The sequence below is a fragment of the Trichomonas vaginalis genome, chromosome VI, assembly GCF_026262505.1.
Source record: "Trichomonas vaginalis G3 chromosome VI, whole genome shotgun sequence".
In the NCBI taxonomy this organism is placed as follows: Eukaryota; Parabasalia; order Trichomonadida; family Trichomonadidae; genus Trichomonas; species Trichomonas vaginalis.
Window position 1 is genome coordinate 15,250,250 of NC_067208.1, and position 21,313 is coordinate 15,271,562.

Here is a 21,313-nt window from a genome sequence, read left to right on the forward strand (position 1 = left end):
TTACTTAATATCTATAGGGACGAAATATTATGGTTGGTCAAAGGAAAAAAATTTTGAATAGCTCTCAAAAAATTGAATAATCGCCGATCAGATGAAAGTTATTTATTTTTTCTCTGAAAAAAAAAAGTTATGGAAGGACAACACTTTGCAGCACACAGAGCAAAATTGATACAAGTGTTAAATGAGCACAAACTTAGCCGTAGTATTGTTTTCCTCCGGTCTGGAAAGGAGGAAATGGAACCTTTTAGTAATGGCGAGAAATCTTTCTACCAGGAAGCGTTATTTTACTGGTTAACAGGCTGGAATGAACCAAACTCAGGCTTAATCATCAACGTTATTCAGAATAAATCAATTTTATTAATTCCAGATTATGATGATAGCTATGAAGTCTGGACTGGTGACATTCCAACAGAAGAAGAAGTTATTGCTATGACAGGAGTTGACGAAGTAGCATCTATGGAAGCTGCAGGCATTATAATGGAAGAAATTATTGCAAATGATCAACCAATTCGCAGATTACTCGGATATCAAGAATTCCAATCACTTAACTACGATGATACAACTACACTTATCACAGCTGCTGGTCTCGCAAGAAAAGTTAAGTTTGAATGGGAAATTGATTGCTTAAGAGCTGCTGCTATCATGACATCAGATAGTATCTGTGCCGTTATGAAGATGACTAGGTCAGATATGTCAGAAAGAGTCCTTGAAGCCACTTTTCTTTACGAAGGTATCAAATTAGGAGCTGATGGACTTTGTTTCCCAACGATTGCTGCATCAGGACAGAACGCTTCTTACCTCCACTACGTCAGAAACTCTTCATCTGTTAATCCAGGCTCTCTTGTTTTGATGGATTGCGGTTTATTCTACAAACATTACTCAGGAGATGTCTCCAGGACATTCCCAGCTAACGGCAGATTCACTGACGTCCAAAAAGCAGTCTACAACCTTTTATTGAACCTCCAAATTAATTTGATTAACATGGTTCATCCAGATGTGACTATTGATGACTTAGACAGCGCTATGAGATACGGAGTTCACCAGATTTTGGTCAGTTTAGGCATTGTTTCTGGAAATTCCAAACCGAAATTCCCAGTTATCAACGTTTTCATACCACACAGTGTTTCCCATCACATTGGATGCAACAACCATGATCCTGTCATCCACAATCCACCTTCAAAGATCAAATTACCAAGAAATGATCAAGTTCTTGGCCCAGGAATGGTCATTTCCATTGAACCAGGTATATACTTCAACAGAATAAATATTCCTCGCGCGAAAGAAGACGGAATTCCTTTCAATTACGATACAGCTCTCTCATTCTGCGACGTAATAGGCGGAATCAGAATTGAAGACGACGTACTCGTTACACAGAAAGGACACGAAGTATTGTCCAACGCTCCAAAGACTGTTGACGAAATCGAGGCTATTATGAATCCAGATAATTGATAATACTTAACTAGAATAATGTAAAAAATTGTGTTTTGTTATTCTCTTTCATATTTTTTAGTAAATAAATTGACTAACTCAAAGATCCTATAATTGAATTCATATTCTTTGCTTCTGTTTTAAATTTGAGTGAATTGAAATGTTTACGTGCAATTAATCGTATTAGATATCTCATTCAAAGTCAAAAAATGGTATCGGCTCTCACCATCATATCAAAGCTAAACATATTTCAATGATTAATGTTTATCCATAGAGGACTTTAATAATACAGTTGAATCCATATATTACCTCATAATTTTTAGGATCATCTGATCAAAATTTCCTTAGTAATTCAATATCTATCTGTTTATATATTGAATTATGCATGGAAGTAGATGGCATATATTAATAAAGAAGTATATGATCGATATTCGATATTTCGTGAATATATATTTTCAAAAATTCAATTCCAAGGACTAGTGTCAAAGGCTAGTAATAATGGATTGATTCAATTTCATGAAAGCTCGGATTTCCATTCTTGTTAAAAAAATTGGCACTTTTCTGATCTGCCGTGTCAACGTCGAGCAAGTGAAATCAACTAATTAAAGGTTATATATGGCTACCAGATAATGATTTAAAACTACGATATCGCATTAGGGGAAAAAGTGGCTTTTTTATTTTTGATTTGCTCTTAAACTTCTTATTATTACAAGTGAGTTGTACTCTTGACTTTAAATTCATTCCAGAGACAAGCACGCTAAATATCACTGGATATGGAGAAATAAAGAAAAATGATATATCAAATAAAGTTGAAATTCTTCTTATTAAAAATATTGTATTCAATACATCAAGTACCACTACAGTAGGTGAATTTGCATTTCTCGATTTCAATAATTTGGAATCCATTTATATTTCAAAGTTTGTTGAATCAATACATTCCACTTGTTTCAGAAATTGTAACAATTTGAACAAACTCACAGTAGATAGTCAAAATGAAAATTACGTAATTCGTGATGGAGTTCTTTATAATTCTAGTTTAAATAATCTCATTAAAGTTCCAGTAAATTTTAAAAGTTTTACAATAGATAATAAAGTAACTGTTATAAATGGATATTGTTTTCATTATATCAAAGACATGGAATATCTTTTCATTCCAACATCTGTTAAAGAAATTGGATTAGGTGCATTTTTTGATGCAAATATTTCAAAAATAGAATTTGCATCTGATTCTCAATTGAAAGTAATCATCTCCAATTCTTTTTCATATACACATTTAAAAGAAATAATTTTATCAAGCAACTTAGAAGAAATAGAAAAAGAAGGGCTTGCCTATAATTTGGAATTATCAAATATTACATTTTTACATCCAAAAACAAAAACATTAACAATAAAAACAGAGGCTATTGTTCAACCAGCAATCAAATCCATATATTTTCCTCAGCATATAATTATTCAATCTAAGGGAATTTTTGCTGCAGCTGATTTGGAAGAAGTTATTATATCAGAAGATGTTAATTTATCAATAAATTGTTTTTCTGGATGTCCAAATATCATTTGCTTCAATATATCCAATTCAAAGTATAATTTTAGCAATGGTTTTCTTGTTAATGAAGATCAATTGATTTATGTCAGTAAGAATTCTGGTGAAAGTTGTTCTATAACAGGAGATTACGAAATACCAAATCCAGCATTTCAATATTCAGAAAATTTAAAAATATTAACAATCTCTGAAGAAACTGATAACTATTATTCAGATAGCCATGTAATATATTCGAAAAATAAATCTGAAGTTATATGTGCAGCTGGATGATTAGAAAGTATTTCTCTGTCACCATATGTGAAAATTATAGGCGAATTTTGTTTTACCTACATGAAAAAATTAAAAACTTTAACAATTCATAGTAATTTGACATTAATAAGAAATTCAGCATTCTATAGATGCCATGTGCCAGAGATTCATTTTCAAGATGTCGATACAATTATGGAATCTGCATTTTATGATTGTCTATCGACAAATATAACGTTCCTTTCATCGCCAAATAATATAGGAACCGAAGCATTTTGGAACTGTTCAATTCGCGAATTGAATTTTAATAGATCTACATCGATTGCAAATAAGGCATTCTACAATGCAACAAATCTCGGAATTGCAATATTCGGGGAAGGATGCAACCTGGAATCATTTGGTGAACAAACATTTGAACTTTGTTCAAGTTTGGAGTTTGTAAGAATTCCTTCAGGAATTAAAAAGATTTCTAAAAGTGTATTTAGTCAATGCACAAAACTCACAAATATTGAATTTGGTCAAGAAATATCTGCGTTAGCATTTGAAAATAAATGTTTTGCATATTGTGGATTCACAAAATTTGTTATTACAAGCTTTATGCAATCATTTGATTCTCTTGCATTTATGAATTGTAATAATCTTATAGAAATTATTATTGAAGGATTTCCTATTGAAATAAAAACTGGAGTATTTTCGGAATGCAACCAACTTAATAAAATTACAATTCAGAGCGAAGAAATTAAATTTGAAACATTACAAATTTTGTTAGGTTCTAACATTAATCAAATCAAATTTATAAATATATCAATCAATACAAATCCTAATTCAATAAATGATATTCGATTTTCTGAATTCAAAAATGTTAAACATATTAAAATTATGAACTCTAACATAATGTTGAATTCATGTCTATTTGCAAATTGTGAAAATTTGAAATCAATATTCATGTACACAAACATAATCAATGAATCATTATTTGAAAATTGTACAAAGTTAACAAAGATTGTTATTCCAAGCGTATTGAAATCTTCCAAAAGTAGAGCTCTGATTGAAGTTTATCGAAGAGGGTTCTACAATTGTCGAAGTCTTGATTTTCATATATTGGATTATGTTAGTGTTGTTGGTGATAGTGCTTTCTATGGATGCTCATTTCCTCAAAAAATAGTCATTCCTAATACAATAGAAAGAATAAGTGATAGATCATTCATAAACTCTGGAATAAAGATGGTTTATTTCTGCAGTAACTATCTGATATGTACAAATAACTCATTTGATAAGACAACAGTCGCATTTGTGACAGATTCATATCAGAATCGATCATTTTGTAATCTGAGTACAACAAAAATTGATAGTTCTTCATGCCAAGTCATTTATCCAACAAATTCAATATATGCAAATCAACTTTACAAATTTAACAATAGGCGCCGATAAAATTATCAAATTCTCGCTATCTTTGGATTATTTTCCGGAAAGAAACAAATTAAACCTGCTTTTTACTTTTTATCTTTGAATAAAAATATCATTAGTTTAAAATCTTGGTTTTTATGATATTGAAGTCACAGATTTATTCAAAAATAGACAATTTAATAAATCCTATCTCACCGGTATTCTATCAGAATCATTTAATTGATATTATCGAAGATTTTCAAATAAATTACAAAGATTGCCAAAGACTCCTTTCTATTTCTATAAGAAATGTAAATATTTAGTTATCCATTGATTTGCCGTAAATACTTAGTTTATTCATAGGTCATTTGACATTATCTTTGTATCTTCTGAATAGTGTAATTCTTCAACGACTTTATAGCAAAGCTGTCAGAAATTTGAATTAAATTTTTATGGGTGTAAATGTACTCTTAAGAGTTGGTTGCTGACCGTAGAATTTTTAATCAATATCCCTCATTGCAATTTATCTGCATATATATATATGGATTATTCAACGACTTCAATTCTATCGACTTTTAAAATTTACGACTAAATTGAATTGTTATGAAAAATAATTTATCAATAGTGTCGCAAAATGGTGGAAATTGTACCGCCCTTACAATATATCGAGTTTTTGAGTATCATACAACCATATTGGGATGTTTTCATTTCAATATATACGTTAAAAACAGAAAATGAAGAAGAATTAACGTTAATTTACAAAAACTTAAAGAAACAATTGCTTGATTCAAAAATATGTACTCCTACAGAAATAGTATATAAGCTATTATTCAATATTAAATATAAAAATCGCTATTTAGAATCGTATTTGAAATTAATTAAAATGATTGATGAAGAATTTCAAACAAAGTATTCGCAAATCAAGAATGTTTACTTTCAAGAATTTAAAAAGGTTGAAGATGAAAAACTTCTAGAAAAATTCAAAAATTATTCTTCAGAATTTCAAACTCCAGTTTTGAAAGCAGTTATGCACAATGACGAAAAAGCATTTATTTCCATTGCTGAGGGAGAAGATTTTGATGAAAAACAAACCTTTCAAAGTTGTTTTTTCCCCAATCGTGACTATTCTTACTCATTACTTGAATTATGTTGTTACTATGGGGCTGTAGATTGTTTTAAACAATTACAAACTAAATTCGAATTGAAATTCTCAAAAATTTGTCTTATGCTTTCTTTTTTAGGTGGAAATCCAGAAATCATGAGCGAATGTTTGAAATATCAAATACCAACTGAAGAATGTATGGAATATGCAATATTTTCGCACAATATTGATTTCGTTACATTTTTATTTAATGAATACAATATCAAAATTAATGCTGATTATTGTTGTAAATACGATAATCTTCTGGCCCTATTTGTTTATTTAGATCAAACAAAAGCTCTCGATGAATGTTTAAAATTTTCAATCAATATCAATATTCAAGACTTTTGCGATTATTTGATCAAATACGGAGCAAATGTAAATTCAGGAGTCCTTCATGATGCGGTAAAATTGAATAATTTAAAATTAATAAGATTTCTTATATCAAAAGGTGCACATGTCAATGAAATAGTTTATGAGAAAACTCCTCTTATTATAGCATGCGAATATAATTATATGGAAACGCTATCAACTCTTATTCAGCTTGGAGCTGACCCAGAAATTGAAACATCATATGGGAAAACTGTTTTATATCGCGCAATAGAACTAGATCATAATGAAATAGTTGACTTTCTGATCTCAAAAAATATTAATTATTGTAAAAAGGCATTTTTAATGCAGTTAAAAGAGACGACACCAAGATCGTTGAAATTCTCCTTTCTCGCGGGACATACATAAATATGCAAGATGAAAATGGAGAAACTGCCCTTCATAAGGCATCAAAATTCCGCTCTATGAAAACAGCCAAAGTTCTTATTTCTCGTGGCGCGAGAATTTATATTAAAGATAATTATGGGGAAACTGCATTATATAAAGCCCAGCAACAATCTAAAAATTCCAGAATTGTTGAATTTCTTATTTCAAATGGTGCAAGAAATTTCAGGGATGAATTTATTAATTATCTCACCCAACGAAGAAAATATATTGTTGAAGTTGACTAATTTTCCAAAAAGATTATCTAAACTAATAGTGTTTTTTGAGAAATTCTGTTAATATTTTTTTCATCGAAACATCTCTTCCAATAAAATTATATTGATTATACTGTTTAAAAATAAAATTCATTATTAATGAACTTGAATTTTTAACAACTTTCAAGTTCTTGATTAGCCAAGATCTTGTTGTAGATCTTGAATATATTGCGAAAAATATATATAGGAGGAAATTGCCAATTAGGTAATAGTGCATCATTAAATATAATAATCAATAATATTTTTTAAAAAATCCTTGGTTTAACAATTAAAAATAATATATAATTAAATATGCCATGAGAGAGTGTTTTCTCCATTTCCTCTTACGAACAAGAAAGGAACATCAAGGAATGATAACAAATCAAGCCAACTCAAATAAATAGCTGGATTTGTTGTTTCTCTTGGAACAATCATTGTAAGAACAACGAAACTACTTGAAATAGAGTAATTCCTTATCAAATCAGACAACAAAAGATATCTGCTTGTCAACATTTGTTGTTGTTCATTGATTTCTTCATTACCAACTAAACTCTGCCATTTCGTCATCACAAGTGGAGAAGGTTGTTCATTTTTAACAGAAACTTCAATTGTAATAACTTCAGCTTTGATTCTGAATTTATACAACAAATGTTCCATTCTTTCTTGCGTCTGTTGGAAGTCTTGATCTTCATCAATGAAACACAAAGCCATGATTCTTAATTGAGCGTGTTTCCATTGTTTTTCACGACTCAACAAATAAGGCAACAACAAAGTCAATCCACCATCATCTGCAAGCCACCAAACATCAATTGTTCCTTTTCTATTTACCTCAGAAAATCTATTCAAATGTCTCAAAACAGAAACAGAGAAATTAGCGTCGAAAGCAGTTCCCAAAGTTCTAAAGAATTCATCACAAATTGTGTTTGATTTCCATTCTTCTGGGAATTCCAAACACAATGTATTTGGTCTCATCATTCCTATTTCTGCTGTTAAAAGGAAATCTCTAACTCCTTCATGGAATGTCGGTGCGCATGTTATATCATAAAAAACATGATATGAATCATCAGCGGCAAGAAAAGATTCCGCTCTTTCCTTGATGAGTTTCCTGATGTTTGGCTTTTCATTTGTAATATAAACTCTTCCGACAGCGGCCATTCCATGTCCGGAAAGTAATTGGTTGATGAAATCAATCGCATGCAAACAATCATTTGGTTTCTTCGTTGTTACAAAAATCATATTTGATCGATATGTTTTAACATGTGGAGGAACGTTATACAGCTTCAATGCTTCTTTCATTGTTGAATAAAAGATGTGGTTGGAAAGAACGCTTCCCCACGAATCATGGATTGCAACGCATTTGTAATAAACCAATGTCAAAATTCCTAATAATCCGATGACACCGACAAAGATCATCCAATTTACTAATGCTGCACGGACAATGCAAACAATGATCATGAAGAAAGAGAACCATTTGTTGAAATACTTGAAAACCGGCCTGAAACCTGGATTATGTTGTGAATCTGTCAAATAAAGAGCGAGATTGACCAAAGCAAGTGGAATAAGGAAGAAAACATTGGTAAGAGATTGGATCATTTCACGTGTCCTAACAAATGAAAACAGGAATCCAATAATTACGATAATAATGTTGGCACCAACTGATTCATTGTTGATCATCTTGAAGGTTATGAATTTAGGAAGTAATCCGTCTTTAACCATTTGAGTAACAATGCGAGATCCGCCTAATGTCATTGTAATTGCAGATCCAATACCGGCGCACATGAATCCGATGTAACTGACGAGTGGATTGGCAGAAATTGTCATGAAAGCGGCTGGTGAATCAGGTAAATGTTCGAAATTGCCAGATCAGAAATTAAAAATAGCATAAGTAAGAAGAATACTGAGGAAGTAATTAGCGCTGAGTATCCGCCAATAGGAATAGCTTGTTTTGTGGGGCTTAAACTGCCGGAATAATCTGCAATTGTAATAATTCCGTTGCAAGAAGAGAATAAGTAGAACAATGAAAGATCGAAAGAAGTTCCTGCTGGTTTCCAGTTCTGTTTAAAGAGTTTCGCGCTGAAACCTTGGTAAAATGAATTTGGTGCTGGTTTGTTAGTAATAAAGCCTGCGTAAAGGAAGCCAACGCCAACAGTTAAGACACCACCGAGCAAAGCGAGAAGAATAACTAAGAATTTTACACCTAGAAATTGTAACATCAAAACAACAGTACATGATAAGAATTGTATCAAGATAGAGTCTCCATATCTAGACTTTGTCATCGTATATGGTGAGTAGAGGGTAGAAATGATGTTTCCGAGGTTATAAAAGTTTGAACTTATTGATGCAGCGTGACCAATGATCAGAATGATACCAATTGCACCAGAATATGTCGGTCCAAGCGATCTTGAGATCAAATAGTAGCAACCGCCTTTCTGCATCTCACCATTTGTTGCAAGTGCGGAAATGCTTGAAAGAGTACCATAGGCAATCAAAGTATAAACAGCAAACAATAAGAGTCCATATCCAAGACCGAATCTTTCGATGGTTTTGGCGATATCAACGTTATAATTGATGCAAATAAGGTTTAAGACTGTCGGAATATAAACACCGAGCATAATGCCGAAAGATATTGATTTAAATTTGAATTTCTTCTTTGGTTCTGGCTTGGTAACTTCAAATGTTTGCTGACTGCCAGGATTTTCTTCCATGATTGACGCGCGTCTGATATCCTTGATACTAGGTCTAGCTGATGGGACTTTATACAAGATAGTATCTGGAACAACTTCGTTAGCGTTTAAAAATGCACTTGGCAAAACTTTGTTTTCTTGTTGTTCGGCTTCATGAGTAGCATTATAGTCTTCTGCGAGAGGAACACTCATTTCCTCAAGAGAAGCGGGGACATCATCATAATCAGCCATAAAAAAATCTTTTGTGAGAATTAAATGATCTTTCAAATATTGAATAGTACGATAAACCTGTCACAAGTAAATCAAGAAAAAATTATAAAAAAGCAATGAGATTATGATAAATTGCATGGCATAAATCAAGGAAATTTTACATATTTTGAGAGCACCATTCGCCCGAGAATTTTACTATCAGTTTCTTTAATTTATATAGAGGAAAAAACATAGTAATATATATTTCGTTCTTGGGCCCAAAAAAGTGGTGTAGCGAATGCGATCGAAATCAGACCTGTGAAACTGACAATGCAATTAAGAAAATAGTTCCAAAACATATAATATTATAAGTATTGGATGCATTTCCCATCTTTTCCAAGCTTCAAATAGCATCTTATGAATTTTGGGTCAAAATTAACGATGGGTTTTTATGAAATTTAAGTAAATATTTTAGAATTACTCATTATTTCCAAAGCATAAAACACTAAAAATTATTCTCAAATCCTAGATTTAATTTTCAATTGATATTTAATTTGACTATTTTCTCATCATATCCAGAAAGTAATATTCTTATCAAGAAACAATATGATTTATTCATATTTGGATTGTCAGTACAATGCAAAAACATTGTATAATTTCAATTGAGTATGAATTATGTAATATTATTCAGAATTTTATTGACAGTTGATATTAATTTCTTTTTCTCATAGTGATAATGAATATAAATAATACAAAACTTCTATTTTATTCATAACAGATAAAAAATATACGAAATGACAATTAATTTTCATCATAATTAGGGCCAAACGTTCCTTGGTCAGGATTATAATGTGTGAGTAGTGCATTAAACGCTTCTTTGCTATCTTTGTCGCATTGTTCAATGATTTCCTTTGCTAAATCGATATCAATCGGAATCATCTTAACAGCTAATGAAACTTGGTTGCCTGGTAATTCTCCTTTCTGATAAAGTCCTTGTTGTAGTATTAATCTCAGATTTGGAACAGAAATCCAATCTGCGACATTAGACGCCTTACCAATGACTAATTTTGGCATAATAGAACATATTAGGTTGAGCATTGATCGACAAGCATTTGAATTTGGATTTAAATTGCAAAAATTCACAAATTCAACGACCAAATCTTCGAAAGATACATGAGCCGCTTTAATATAGTCCCAACCGAAAATAACACTCTCAAAAAGGAAAGCTGTTGGGTAATCGTAGAAATCTTTATCAAGATTTGATATTTTTGACTTAAAATCTTCTTCAAACTTCGGTATTAAGAAACTCCATATAGGTTCAGACTTTGCAAGTGAGTCTTGTACTAAAGAAAAATCTGATGATAAAGATTTGATAAGAGCATTAAAAATCCAGTTATTTGATTTGTAATATCTCGAGTATAATACTAACTGAGGGACTAAAGTCGGAAATCTGAATGCACATCTAAGAATTTTATTAATAACTGTTTGAGGCAATTTATTACCAAGTTCAAAGTATGTTCTTCCAAAGTTGATTGAATTTTGTAGCGTTGGTGCGTCAAAATCATCATGACCTTCAATAATCGAATTTAGAAAGGTTTGTAGACTTTCATCCATCATTCCTTCTTCTTTTGGAAATGTTTCCATTGCACGCATATAACATATACGCCCTTTTGGCTCCAAACGTGTATAGAAAACATTATGAGTTGACATTTGAGTTTTCTCCCTCTTTATTTTTATCAGACCCTTTCATTAAATAAAGATGACTGAAGATATCCAAAATTTCTACAAAAACAAGCTTATCGCTGCTCCAATGGTTCGTGGTTCATCATTATCTTTCAGATTAGCTTGCTTGGAGTACGGCGCGGATCTTGTTTTTTCACCTGGATTAGTTGATTTGGCTATTATTGGGTCAACGATGGAAAAGGATGACAACAATATATCTCTTATCAAAGTAGAAAACGGACACAATAGGAGAATATTCCATACAACAGCTGAAGAAAGAGGAAAATTAATTATTCAGCTTATTACTGTAGATGGACCTAATGCAATTAAAGCAGCAGATATGTGCACTGAATTTGCATCAGGTATCGATATCAATTGTGGTTGTCCTGAGAGTTTTGCTTGCCATAGAGGTGGCGGAAGCAAAATGCAATTAGAATCAGCAGTTGATGTCGTCAAGACACTTAAAATGAATTCGCCTTTACCAATTAGCGTTAAAATGAGGGTTAAAGACACAGTTGAAGAATCTCTTCAATTTGCTAAAGCAATGGTCGATGCAGGTGCAGTAGCAATTACAGTGCATGGTAGACTTGCTGCCGATAAGAGACATGGCTCCGTAGACTACGAACACATGAAAGAAATTTTTGATAACATTAATTGCGCAAAAATCGGAAACGGAGGCATTTGCAACAAAGCAGATGCCGCAGAAATGCGAGTTAAGACAGGCTGCGACTCAATAATGATCGCAACAGCTGCATTAAAGAATCCATCAGTTTTTTCAAATACTCCAGTCCATGCTGCTGAAGTTTTAAACAAAGTTTACCAAATTGGAACATCCCATGGCGAAAAATACGTCGATGCTGAGTTTAATATCAAAAATATTATTACCGGCACAAAAGATCCAGTCAGAGCCATTGAAAGAGAACTTGGACCACTTAAGGAATGGGAAGATTTCCACAAACTCTTAGTTAAGTATATTTAATTTTATAAAGTGTTTATTTTTTAAATATTTATTTGCAAAATAGCTTTTTAAGGCAAAATATATACATATTCGTGTTTCCCTTTGATAACTTTTTTGAGATATGATTAAAATTTTCTGCAAAATTAGCATTAAAGTTCTGCAAAAGCACCTTTTCCCACTCTTTAGACACTATATATTTCATTAAGTAGTTGTTGTTCATATAACTTAGTTTAATAATTGAAGGTTTAAGACTTCATGTGCATTACTTTTGTCAAGGAATTGGATATGTTATTCATATATGTTCATGGATATATATTGCTAAAAAGAATGTCTAATAAATCTCTTTAGAAGATGATATATTGCACTTAAATAATCTCATAAATTGATGATATTAATATGTCATGTTAGAATCTAGTGAAAGCTAAAGATAAAGATTAACATTTTCAATTTCAACAATAGGAATGATTTTAGATTTTCGAATAAGAAAACATACAAATAATAAATTAATAATAAAATTAATTGGTCAATGAGACTATTATTGGCTTCCATTTTGTGCCATTTGTGTAAAGACTTGGGCAAGCCATGCAGCAACTTCTGGTGTAATGTTCTTTGGAGGTGGAGGAATTCCAGCTCCCATTTGATCCATTGCTTGTCTTGGAGGAGTTGGAGCAGGAGAAATCTCACTTCTTTGAGGAGTTTGAGGCTCTTTTGACTGAGAAACAACTGGAGTTGATGGTATCTGCTTCTGGGAAATGTTATTTTGTAATATAGCAGGTGAAGGAGAGTTAGGAATATTGTTTTGTTGAGCAGGTGTATTGATAGGCTTAACAGGAGTAGAAGGAACTTCTTCAACACTTGAATCAGAATCAATTAAATATGTTTCTGGATGATGAATAGGTTTAAATGGTGGTGGTGTGGGCTTTGGTGGAGCTTGCTGCTGAGTAGGAGTTTGCATTTGTTGTCGCTCCTCTTCAACAATTTCTTCTGGAATTGGGGCAATATAATGTTTTGGTTTTTGTTGTGGAGTAGAATTTGCTTGAGCTTTTTGTTGCTGTGCCATTGCAATGTTTGCAGCAATGATATTTTGAGGAATCTGAACAATTGTTGGAGATTTCTTTGGTGTCGAGTTTGCAGTATTTTTCTTTTCTCTCTGAGATGAAGCAGTAATTTCTTCAAAATCTGGAGCAGGAACTGTTCTTGGTGGAGGCATTTGATAATTAATGGCTTGGCTTTCAAGATATTTGGCTTGTCGATTCTTTGGCTTGTTTTGAGAATGAGGCGGAGTATGACCTACAGGTATAACAATATCCAAATCTGGAGGTAGAGTCTGCGGAACTTTTGGAATATTTGGCTTTGGAATATTCTGCTGAGATGGATAACTTTGAGGAGTTTGAACTGGTCGTTGTTGCGTTGAAGGAGTATTAGGTTGCACTGTGATAGGAGCATTAGGTTGTCTGATTGGAACTTGCTGATTTGATGCTGGAATATTTTGTTGAACAGATGAGTTTTGTTGATTTGGAATGTTCCTAGGCATAGTTCCAGAAGTTGGCGGAATGACTGGTTGTTTCATAGGAATAACAGGAACATTCTGCTGTTGAGGAGGATTAATTGAAACATTCTGCTGCTGAGAAGGATTAATTGAAACATTTTGTTGAGGAGGATTAACTAGAACATTTTGTTGAGGAGGATTAACTGGTATACTTTGTTGAGGAGGAATAGTTGGAATATTTGGTGACTGTTGCTGGGGTTGAGGAAGTGGCAAAGAAACTGAACTTTGCTGTTGAGTTTGATCTTCAGTGGCTTGAGTTTCTGACTGAGCATTCTTCTTCTTTCTTCCTCTAGTTTTCCTTGGAGTCTGCTGGACTGGTGGAGGAGGTGGTGGAATCTGTTGTTGTGAAGGAATTGCTGATGGAGTAATGTGTCCTTGATATTTATGAAGATTCGATTGAATTCCTTCAGGATTGAATTGACCGCTATTCAAAACATTTAATATTGCATGACCAAGTCGATCCATTCTTCCTTTATTCATAACCTTCATCTTCTTCAACTCTTCTGTAGTCTTTGGCTTAATTTTAGCGATGAGTTGCAGCATTGTTGAAGGCATAAATGATTCTCTGTTTGCATCTTGAATAAGGAAATCTCTCATCTTTACCAATTCCTTGAATATGAACATGTCTTCTCTTGATAATTCATCGCCTTCGCTTTCAACATATTCTGCATAAATAAATGGTTGCAAATTTTGAACTTTTGTTTGAAATCCATCAGAAGCATTGAAAAACTCTATGACTCCATATTGTGAATCATGATTTTCCATTTTCAAAACATTTCTTCTTAGTAATTCTTGCAAACATTGATGAATAAAAATTTTCTTCGCTCCTCTAAGTTCAACTCCTAAACCATATTCAGGGAGATTGTTATCTCTTGAATCTGTAACTTTTTTGGCTTTGGAACCAACATAAACATCAATAATATAATTTGTCGTTGCATATGGAGATGACTTGCGTTTCTTATTGATATCATTAACCAAATTCGCAATATTCTTCATATGCGCTGTCAAATCATATTCGATTTTAGCTCGATTGAGATTCTGTTTTTGACAATTATCACATGTCATACCACAGTTATCCGGATCGAATTGTTCTCCGAAATAAGACAAAAGCAAAACTCTTCTGCATGTTGTTTTATCTAAGCCATATTCTGCCATATGTTCTAATAGATTTTCTTCAACTTCCAATCTGTCTTTATTCTTTATTTGTTCTTCGCTTTCAGTATAAGAAATTAGTCTATGAACTCTTGCTTTATCACCCATAGAAAAGAACAAAAGGCAGTGACTTTGTTTACCATCACGTCCAGCTCTTCCACTTTCTTGATAATAAGCTTCTAGTGATCTTGGCATTGTCATATGAATGACATATCTAACATCAGGTTTATCAATACCCATTCCAAATGCTAGTGTTGCAACAATGACTCTGATTTGGTTATTCATCCACATTTCTTGAACTTTCTTACGATCGGCATTTTCCATTTTTCCATGGTAATAAGCAGTATTAAATCCTTTAGTATTCATGTACTGGGATAAATTAACTGTTTCGGGTGTTGTCATACAAAAGATGATTCCTGTGGAATTCTCATACCCATGTGCTTTGATCCATCTAATCATTTCATCCTTTGAATTTTCTTCTTTTTGAATGACTTCGTAGAAAATATTTGGTCTGTTGAAAGATGATTTGAAAACGTGGCAATTCCTAATATTAAGAATTTCTTTGATATCTCTTTGTACTGCATCTGTTGCTGTAGCTGTCAACGCCATGATTGGAATATCAGGATACATTGTCTTCAAAACTCCAAGTTGAGTGTAATCAGGACGAAAATCATGTCCCCATTGGCTTACACAGTGAGCTTTATCAATAACAAATCTTGTTAATCTCTTCTTCTCATAGATAGAACCAATGAATCTTGTATTTATTGAGCCCATCATGATTTTCTCTGGAGTCATAAATAAGAATCTTAATCTTCCATTATTTATCTTTCTAACTATTTCATTATAGTCTGCTGCTGTTGTTTCTTGGCCATATGCCATTGCATCAAGTCCTAATTCTGTTAATGATCGAACTTGATCTTGAATTAAAGAAATTAAAGGAGAAATTACAATGGTAACACCCATTTGAATGAATCCAGGAAGCTGGTAACAAAGAGATTTTCCACCTCCTGTTGGCATTAATACGAAAACATCTTCGCCATTTAAGGCTGCTGCAATTGCATCCCTTTGACGGCCTCTAAAATGAGAATGCTTAAAGACTTTCTTGTTAACTTCATTTATTTTCGTTTCTAAAGCTGGTGAAATACTAACCTGTATTTCATTATCGTTATCCATGAATCCATCAGCTTCTTCATCATCAATAAGATTTGGTGTATCTTCAACTTCACCTTCCAAATCATTGATCATGTACTTTGATGGTATTGGAAGGACGCTACCTGTTTGAATTATCGGACCAGACGAATTTCCATCATTTAATAACAAACGAGAACTTACCAATTGACTACTTTCGCGATTTTGACTTCCAGTTGTGGAGTTATCTGCCACTACAGAGCTACTAACTACATTTTCAGTCGAATTCATTCTCTGACTTGCATTTGTCGAATTATCAGGAGTACCTTTAACACTTCCATCGATACTCTTATTGCTGTTACTACGCTGTGCAAGTTGAGCTTGCATTTCTTCGAAAGATTTCGGTGTAAATTTCGGAATCAGCGGAATATCAAAGTTATCAGCGCTAACTCGTCGAGCAGGCTTTGGAGAATCAAGAATCTCACCTGATTTTGTAGCTGGCTTTGGCGTTGCTGGAGTTTCCGGTACTAAATTTACTTTTTTATCAGGCAGCTTAGTTTTCGGTGAATACAAATCTACAGTTTCACGAATTGTATTAACCAGTGAATCATCATCATGAATTACCTCATAAGGAGCTTCCTCCTTGATATCATTCGAATTACGGTTCGGTAATTCGGCTTTAGGAGTCTCAGTAATTCTATTTTCACGCGTATCAATTTTTGGAATTGCTGTGAATAGTTTTGGCTTTGGAGTTGAAGAATATTTTTTAGATTTTTGTACTTTTTCTTCAAATTGCTCCATTTGCTGGTATAGATATCTACGTTCAGCTCTTAGAGACTCGATTTCTGTATCCTCTGGATTATTCAAGAGTTTTTCTCGTATTAGCATGTTAAGCGTTTCCATTTGTTGCTCGTAGTCAATAAGCTTTTTATCAAACCCAGTAAGCTCTGCGGTTGGTAAATTTTCGTTACTTTCAAAATTATTTGTTTCAATTTTGGCTTGAATTGTATTATTTTCTTTTGAATCCGAACTATTTACTTGAGGTGTCATGGGTGTTGGTTATAATTTTTCTGTTTTGGGAATATTTTGTAAATTATTTTGCGATATATTTGTAATTTCTGTCTTTTGGTTCGTATTTGTCAGATTCTTAGGTGTGTTTATTGCAGAAGATGTTGTATTTTGATTTGAATGAAAATTCGAAATTATTTTTTGCAGAAATCCATTTTTGTCAATAAATTCTGTCCCAGGTTGCTGAAGTTTTGAGTTATTATTAAGATGTTTCTCGTATTTAATCCCTGACTTTTCTTGTAATAACTCGATATTGCGATCTGGTTTTTGGAAATTTTGATTGTTTGAAAAAACAAACCCTTCCCTGAATTCTGACTCATAATTATCTCCAAAATCTGAGAGAAGAGATGAGAAATTGCTGTCAACTTTCTTCATTTCTTCCCTCAGATCGATTCTTTAAATTTTTTGAGAACTTTACGTCAAAATCCCCGCCTTTTTTTGCTTACAATTAATCATGATTCTGAGTGATAAATTTATCATGGTGTGTTAGATTTGGGGAGTAAAGATGATTCCCTACCATTTCTCCATTAAACCAGATATATTGATCATATTTTTGAACTTATCCTTATAAAATTAAAAGATGCCTCCTTGTATCTCTTCAATGCTACTAAGTACTTTATAATCAACGGCCACTACCACAGTTTCATATTATTAGGTTTCAAGAATCCAAAATTAGAAAAACAGACATATATTTATAGTTTGTCATGCTCTGGATATATCAAACTTTTTTGAGTAATTGTATCTTTCAGTAGAAGAAGTCTGTATAACAATCGATTGGAGAATCTCCCAAATTTAATTCATGATGTGACTGTTTGAATAGTATGATAGTATTTATTGTCTAAACAATATAAGATAACGCAATAAGAGTATCAGTACTCGGATCTTCACTTTTTTTGACAATCTATTGAAAAAGAAAATCTAATAATTAATTCATATTATATTTATTTAATAAATATCAATATTGAAATGATCGTCTCACAATTTTTGAGAACCTTCGAATCTGAAAATGCGAAATCAGAATGAACACTATACGTTCATATTTTAATATTCAATTATATAAACCACCGTTCCTATCAAAAGATCTGACAGTTTTCAATGATCTGCTTTTTCCTTTTAAACTCTCTTTCAGTTAACACAATTACACTTAAAAACTACCAAAAATACTTCACAGAAGCAGAGCATAAACCCATTTTGGTTACACTAATCTCTCAATGGTGCCAGCATTGTTATCAATATAAACCTATTAAAGAAAAGATTGAAAGCCACTTCTCTAACAACAAAAATTTGACAATAGCAACAATAAATTGTGATTCAGACACTAAATTATGCGATAAATTTCCAGGAACAGGTACTCCACGAATCTATTTTACCACTTCTTCAATAGAAAAGGCAGAGAAATTCGAGGAATCGAGAACATATGAAGAAGTAAAGGCATTTATAGAAAGGCATATCGAGCCGACAGTTATACAGATAAAATCTAAAGAACAATTAGCTAACAAATTGAAAGAAAACATCAACACATCAATATTTATCTGTCAAGATCTTAGCGGATCTCATATGAGCGATTTTTATTTAAAACTTGCCAACAAATATAATTCTTACCCTGTTAAGTTTCTGAACCTTACGTATCAAAAATACAAATCAGCAGATCCAATTATTGCATATTACTACAGTCCTGCAAAAATCGAATATACAATAAATTCTTCAAATTCTTTCAATAAGATCGAAAGATTTATTCTCGAACACATATACCCTCCATTTGGTATTGCATCTAAGTCATTCTTTGATATACAAGTTCAGCTTAAAGAACCTTTCCTTGTTATCGAAGATACGAAACACAAATATACCAATCGCTTAATTTCCTATTCAAAAGATTTCCCAGAAGGTTTTAAGTCAGTCGAAATAGATTGCACGGAGTATACGAAGTTTTGTAAAGAAATTGAATACGATCCAGAGCAAAAGCCATGGATTTCAATAGTAAATCTGAACAGAAAAGTATACTATCACTTTAAGGGTGATTTCAGCAACAAAAAAGAGTTCGTTAACTGGGTATCAGATTCTTGGAATGGGATTACGAAAGAAGAAGGTATTGGTGCAGGATTCCAAGGCAAAATAAGAGTTTATGTAATGCCAGTTGTTCTTGATTATGTGTTTTGGATTAAGTTTGTTGGAGGAATTTCAATTATTGTCTTGCTTTATAAATTATGGATTGCAGTTCATCAAATACGAGATTTAAAGCGTAGGTGTTCTTATGATCAATGCGGATTTAAGTGAAATTATGTTTTTAACTTTATATGTTTGTAAATTTCTTGTTTTTTTACGAATAAAGTTTCATCATTTCACTTTATTTTGAATTCATTTCAAATTTGAGTTACAATTTCCATACCAGTACCATGAAACCTTTTAAAATAAAGACAAATTAGACTGACTTTTCAAGGTACTAAGTGTTTGCGGCTTATCTTCCGAAACAAATAAGAGAACCTCATTAAAAGGCTGAATTAAGACGAGTTTGGTGAAATTGTGAATAATATTTCAAAATCAATAAAAATTAAAACAGTGAAATTGTATATTTTAATATAAACTTCAATTATAAACCATATTTATGTTTCCAAAAATTTTATATTTCTTCAATTTTCATGATAAAATCGTAGTTTTCCTTTTTATTTTTAAATTTTTGAATTTTTTTTTGGAATTTGAAGAATGGGATTTAAAGGAGTGTATAATTACTAATAGGATTACTTATATGAATATACTCATTTGCTTTTATTAAATGATAATCTCTCTCATTTTTTGATAAAATCTTTTTCATATTTCTGTTGATAAAACACTTTTAGCACACACGTTGTATAAAAATGTATTTTGCTATTAAAATTAATCTGATTGTAGCTGCCACCATATGATAATACCTCCTTGAAATGCTATTTAAAATCAATTTCCATTTTTCTGGTGAATCTATTAGTGGAAGAAAATCAATCCGCATACGTACAGTATATGCACTATCATTCTACAACTAATGCGAATGATGTATTTTCAATGTAAAATTTTTATTCGGCACTTTTTTTGCTCGTTTTGATAAGAAAATGAATAGGCTTCCGACATCGAGATTCGAACCGCAGGACTTCATTGGCACGATGAATCCGGAAGCTCTTAAACTTCCTGCTCTTCAGAATAAAAAAAAGCCACATCCTTACGAAAAATTCGCAGATTTAGCTTTACAAATCGATAATATTGTGAAACAAATTGATGAAGAACAAGAAAAAATAGATAACATGCTAGCATCAGATAAACCAACCCCATTTTGCACATTCAAAAAGTGGTTACTAGACTTTGAAGAAAGAATCAAAGAAAGAGACAACGAATTGAATATTTTTTCGAAGCATCTCACATCATTTAGAGAGAAAGTCGATCCTACATTTGTGGAGGTAGATAGTGCCAATGAAAAAACTCCATCTTATGATACAATTTCCTATTCATTGCTTGTTTCAAATGAACAGCGTAATTTCTTTTCAAAACAAGATATTGTTCACCAAAATAATGAATTGAAGATCCTTATTCACGAACAACAGGAAGCTATTTCAAATTTACGTTCTCGTCTTAAAATCTTCGAAGATTTTCAGAATAAAAACGCCATTAAGCATACTATCGCATCTCTTAAACAAGGTACAACTCCTATGGCTTTGGCAGGAGCTGCACCAACAAGAGCAAATGAGCTCAGAGCAAAGCAGAAAATCCTTTCTGCAGAGCTTGTAGCACTTGTTAAGAAGAGAGTTGAGCTTCTAAAGAAGCATAATGAAGATCGCTACATGGCAAGACACGAAAAATTATTAAATCAAAAGGCACTTACTATTCAGCGCATTTGGCGTGGTTATCTTGCACGTAAAGAGATCAAGCATCTCAACCAATGCGCTGTTCTTATCCAGAAACATGTTAGAGGCTGGCTTGTTAGATATCAACAAAAGATGGCTATGGAAGACCTCATTGTTGAGGAACAAAAAGTTACAACGAAGCTATCTGAGAATAATTCTCCTAGAGAAGAAGCACCAAATGAATAATTTTTGTTTGATTTTTTTGTTTTTATTATAAATTGTTTGAGTTCTTTTTATACACCCTATTTT

At 32.3% G+C, this 21,313-nt stretch overlaps 12 protein-coding genes across 12 annotated transcripts; 8 read left to right on the top strand and 4 right to left on the bottom strand.

Moving 5' to 3' along the window:
* Positions 1–35: 35 nt before the first annotated feature.
* Positions 36–1,713, top strand: TVAGG3_0869150 (aminopeptidase family; the record flags this gene model as incomplete). Its single annotated transcript, XM_001326590.2, has 1 exon — positions 130–1,449. One exon carries the CDS (start codon positions 130–132, stop codon positions 1,447–1,449), a length of 1,320 nt encoding a protein of 439 aa, XP_001326625.1.
* Positions 1,714–2,563: 850 nt separating this feature from the next.
* On the top strand, positions 2,564–3,238 carry TVAGG3_0869160 (ribonuclease inhibitor domain-containing protein; the record flags this gene model as incomplete). Its single annotated transcript, XM_001326589.1, has 1 exon — positions 2,564–3,238. One exon carries the CDS (start codon positions 2,564–2,566, stop codon positions 3,236–3,238), a length of 675 nt encoding a protein of 224 aa, XP_001326624.1.
* A 171-nt stretch (positions 3,239–3,409) lies between these two features.
* On the top strand, positions 3,410–4,645 carry TVAGG3_0869170 (ribonuclease inhibitor domain-containing protein; the record flags this gene model as incomplete). Its single annotated transcript, XM_001326588.1, has 1 exon — positions 3,410–4,645. The coding sequence occupies one exon, from the start codon at positions 3,410–3,412 to the stop codon at positions 4,643–4,645; it is 1,236 nt and encodes a 411-aa protein (XP_001326623.1).
* An 838-nt stretch (positions 4,646–5,483) lies between these two features.
* Positions 5,484–6,479, top strand: TVAGG3_0869180 (protein ubiquitination; the record flags this gene model as incomplete). The annotated part of the gene is made up of 1 exon (XM_001326587.1): positions 5,484–6,479. One exon carries the CDS (start codon positions 5,484–5,486, stop codon positions 6,477–6,479), a length of 996 nt encoding a protein of 331 aa, XP_001326622.1.
* A 2-nt stretch (positions 6,480–6,481) lies between these two features.
* Positions 6,482–6,742, top strand: TVAGG3_0869190 (ankyrin repeats (many copies)-containing protein; the record flags this gene model as incomplete). The annotated part of the gene is made up of 1 exon (XM_001326586.1): positions 6,482–6,742. One exon carries the CDS (start codon positions 6,482–6,484, stop codon positions 6,740–6,742), a length of 261 nt encoding a protein of 86 aa, XP_001326621.1.
* A 312-nt stretch (positions 6,743–7,054) lies between these two features.
* On the bottom strand, positions 7,055–8,527 carry TVAGG3_0869200 (cation:chloride symporter protein; the record flags this gene model as incomplete). The annotated part of the gene is made up of 1 exon (XM_001326585.1): positions 7,055–8,527. The coding sequence occupies one exon, from the start codon at positions 8,525–8,527 to the stop codon at positions 7,055–7,057; it is 1,473 nt and encodes a 490-aa protein (XP_001326620.1).
* Positions 8,528–8,565: 38 nt separating this feature from the next.
* Positions 8,566–9,721, bottom strand: TVAGG3_0869210 (cation:chloride symporter protein; the record flags this gene model as incomplete). Its single annotated transcript, XM_001326584.2, has 1 exon — positions 8,566–9,663. One exon carries the CDS (start codon positions 9,661–9,663, stop codon positions 8,566–8,568), a length of 1,098 nt encoding a protein of 365 aa, XP_001326619.1.
* Positions 9,722–10,422: 701 nt separating this feature from the next.
* TVAGG3_0869220 (uncharacterized protein) lies at positions 10,423–11,274 on the bottom strand (the record flags this gene model as incomplete). The annotated part of the gene is made up of 1 exon (XM_001326583.1): positions 10,423–11,274. One exon carries the CDS (start codon positions 11,272–11,274, stop codon positions 10,423–10,425), a length of 852 nt encoding a protein of 283 aa, XP_001326618.1.
* A 106-nt stretch (positions 11,275–11,380) lies between these two features.
* On the top strand, positions 11,381–12,322 carry TVAGG3_0869230 (tRNA-dihydrouridine20 synthase protein; the record flags this gene model as incomplete). The annotated part of the gene is made up of 1 exon (XM_001326582.1): positions 11,381–12,322. The coding sequence occupies one exon, from the start codon at positions 11,381–11,383 to the stop codon at positions 12,320–12,322; it is 942 nt and encodes a 313-aa protein (XP_001326617.1).
* A 507-nt stretch (positions 12,323–12,829) lies between these two features.
* Positions 12,830–17,580, bottom strand: TVAGG3_0869240 (DNA helicase RECQ family member family; the record flags this gene model as incomplete). Its single annotated transcript, XM_001326581.1, has 1 exon — positions 12,837–17,180. One exon carries the CDS (start codon positions 17,178–17,180, stop codon positions 12,837–12,839), a length of 4,344 nt encoding a protein of 1,447 aa, XP_001326616.1.
* A 711-nt stretch (positions 17,581–18,291) lies between these two features.
* On the top strand, positions 18,292–19,791 carry TVAGG3_0869250 (disulfide-isomerase C17h9.14C-related family; the record flags this gene model as incomplete). Its single annotated transcript, XM_001326580.1, has 1 exon — positions 18,294–19,472. The coding sequence occupies one exon, from the start codon at positions 18,294–18,296 to the stop codon at positions 19,470–19,472; it is 1,179 nt and encodes a 392-aa protein (XP_001326615.1).
* A 487-nt stretch (positions 19,792–20,278) lies between these two features.
* TVAGG3_0869260 (uncharacterized protein) lies at positions 20,279–21,255 on the top strand (the record flags this gene model as incomplete). The annotated part of the gene is made up of 1 exon (XM_001326579.1): positions 20,279–21,250. The coding sequence occupies one exon, from the start codon at positions 20,279–20,281 to the stop codon at positions 21,248–21,250; it is 972 nt and encodes a 323-aa protein (XP_001326614.1).
* Between the last annotated feature and the right edge of the window lie 58 nt (positions 21,256–21,313).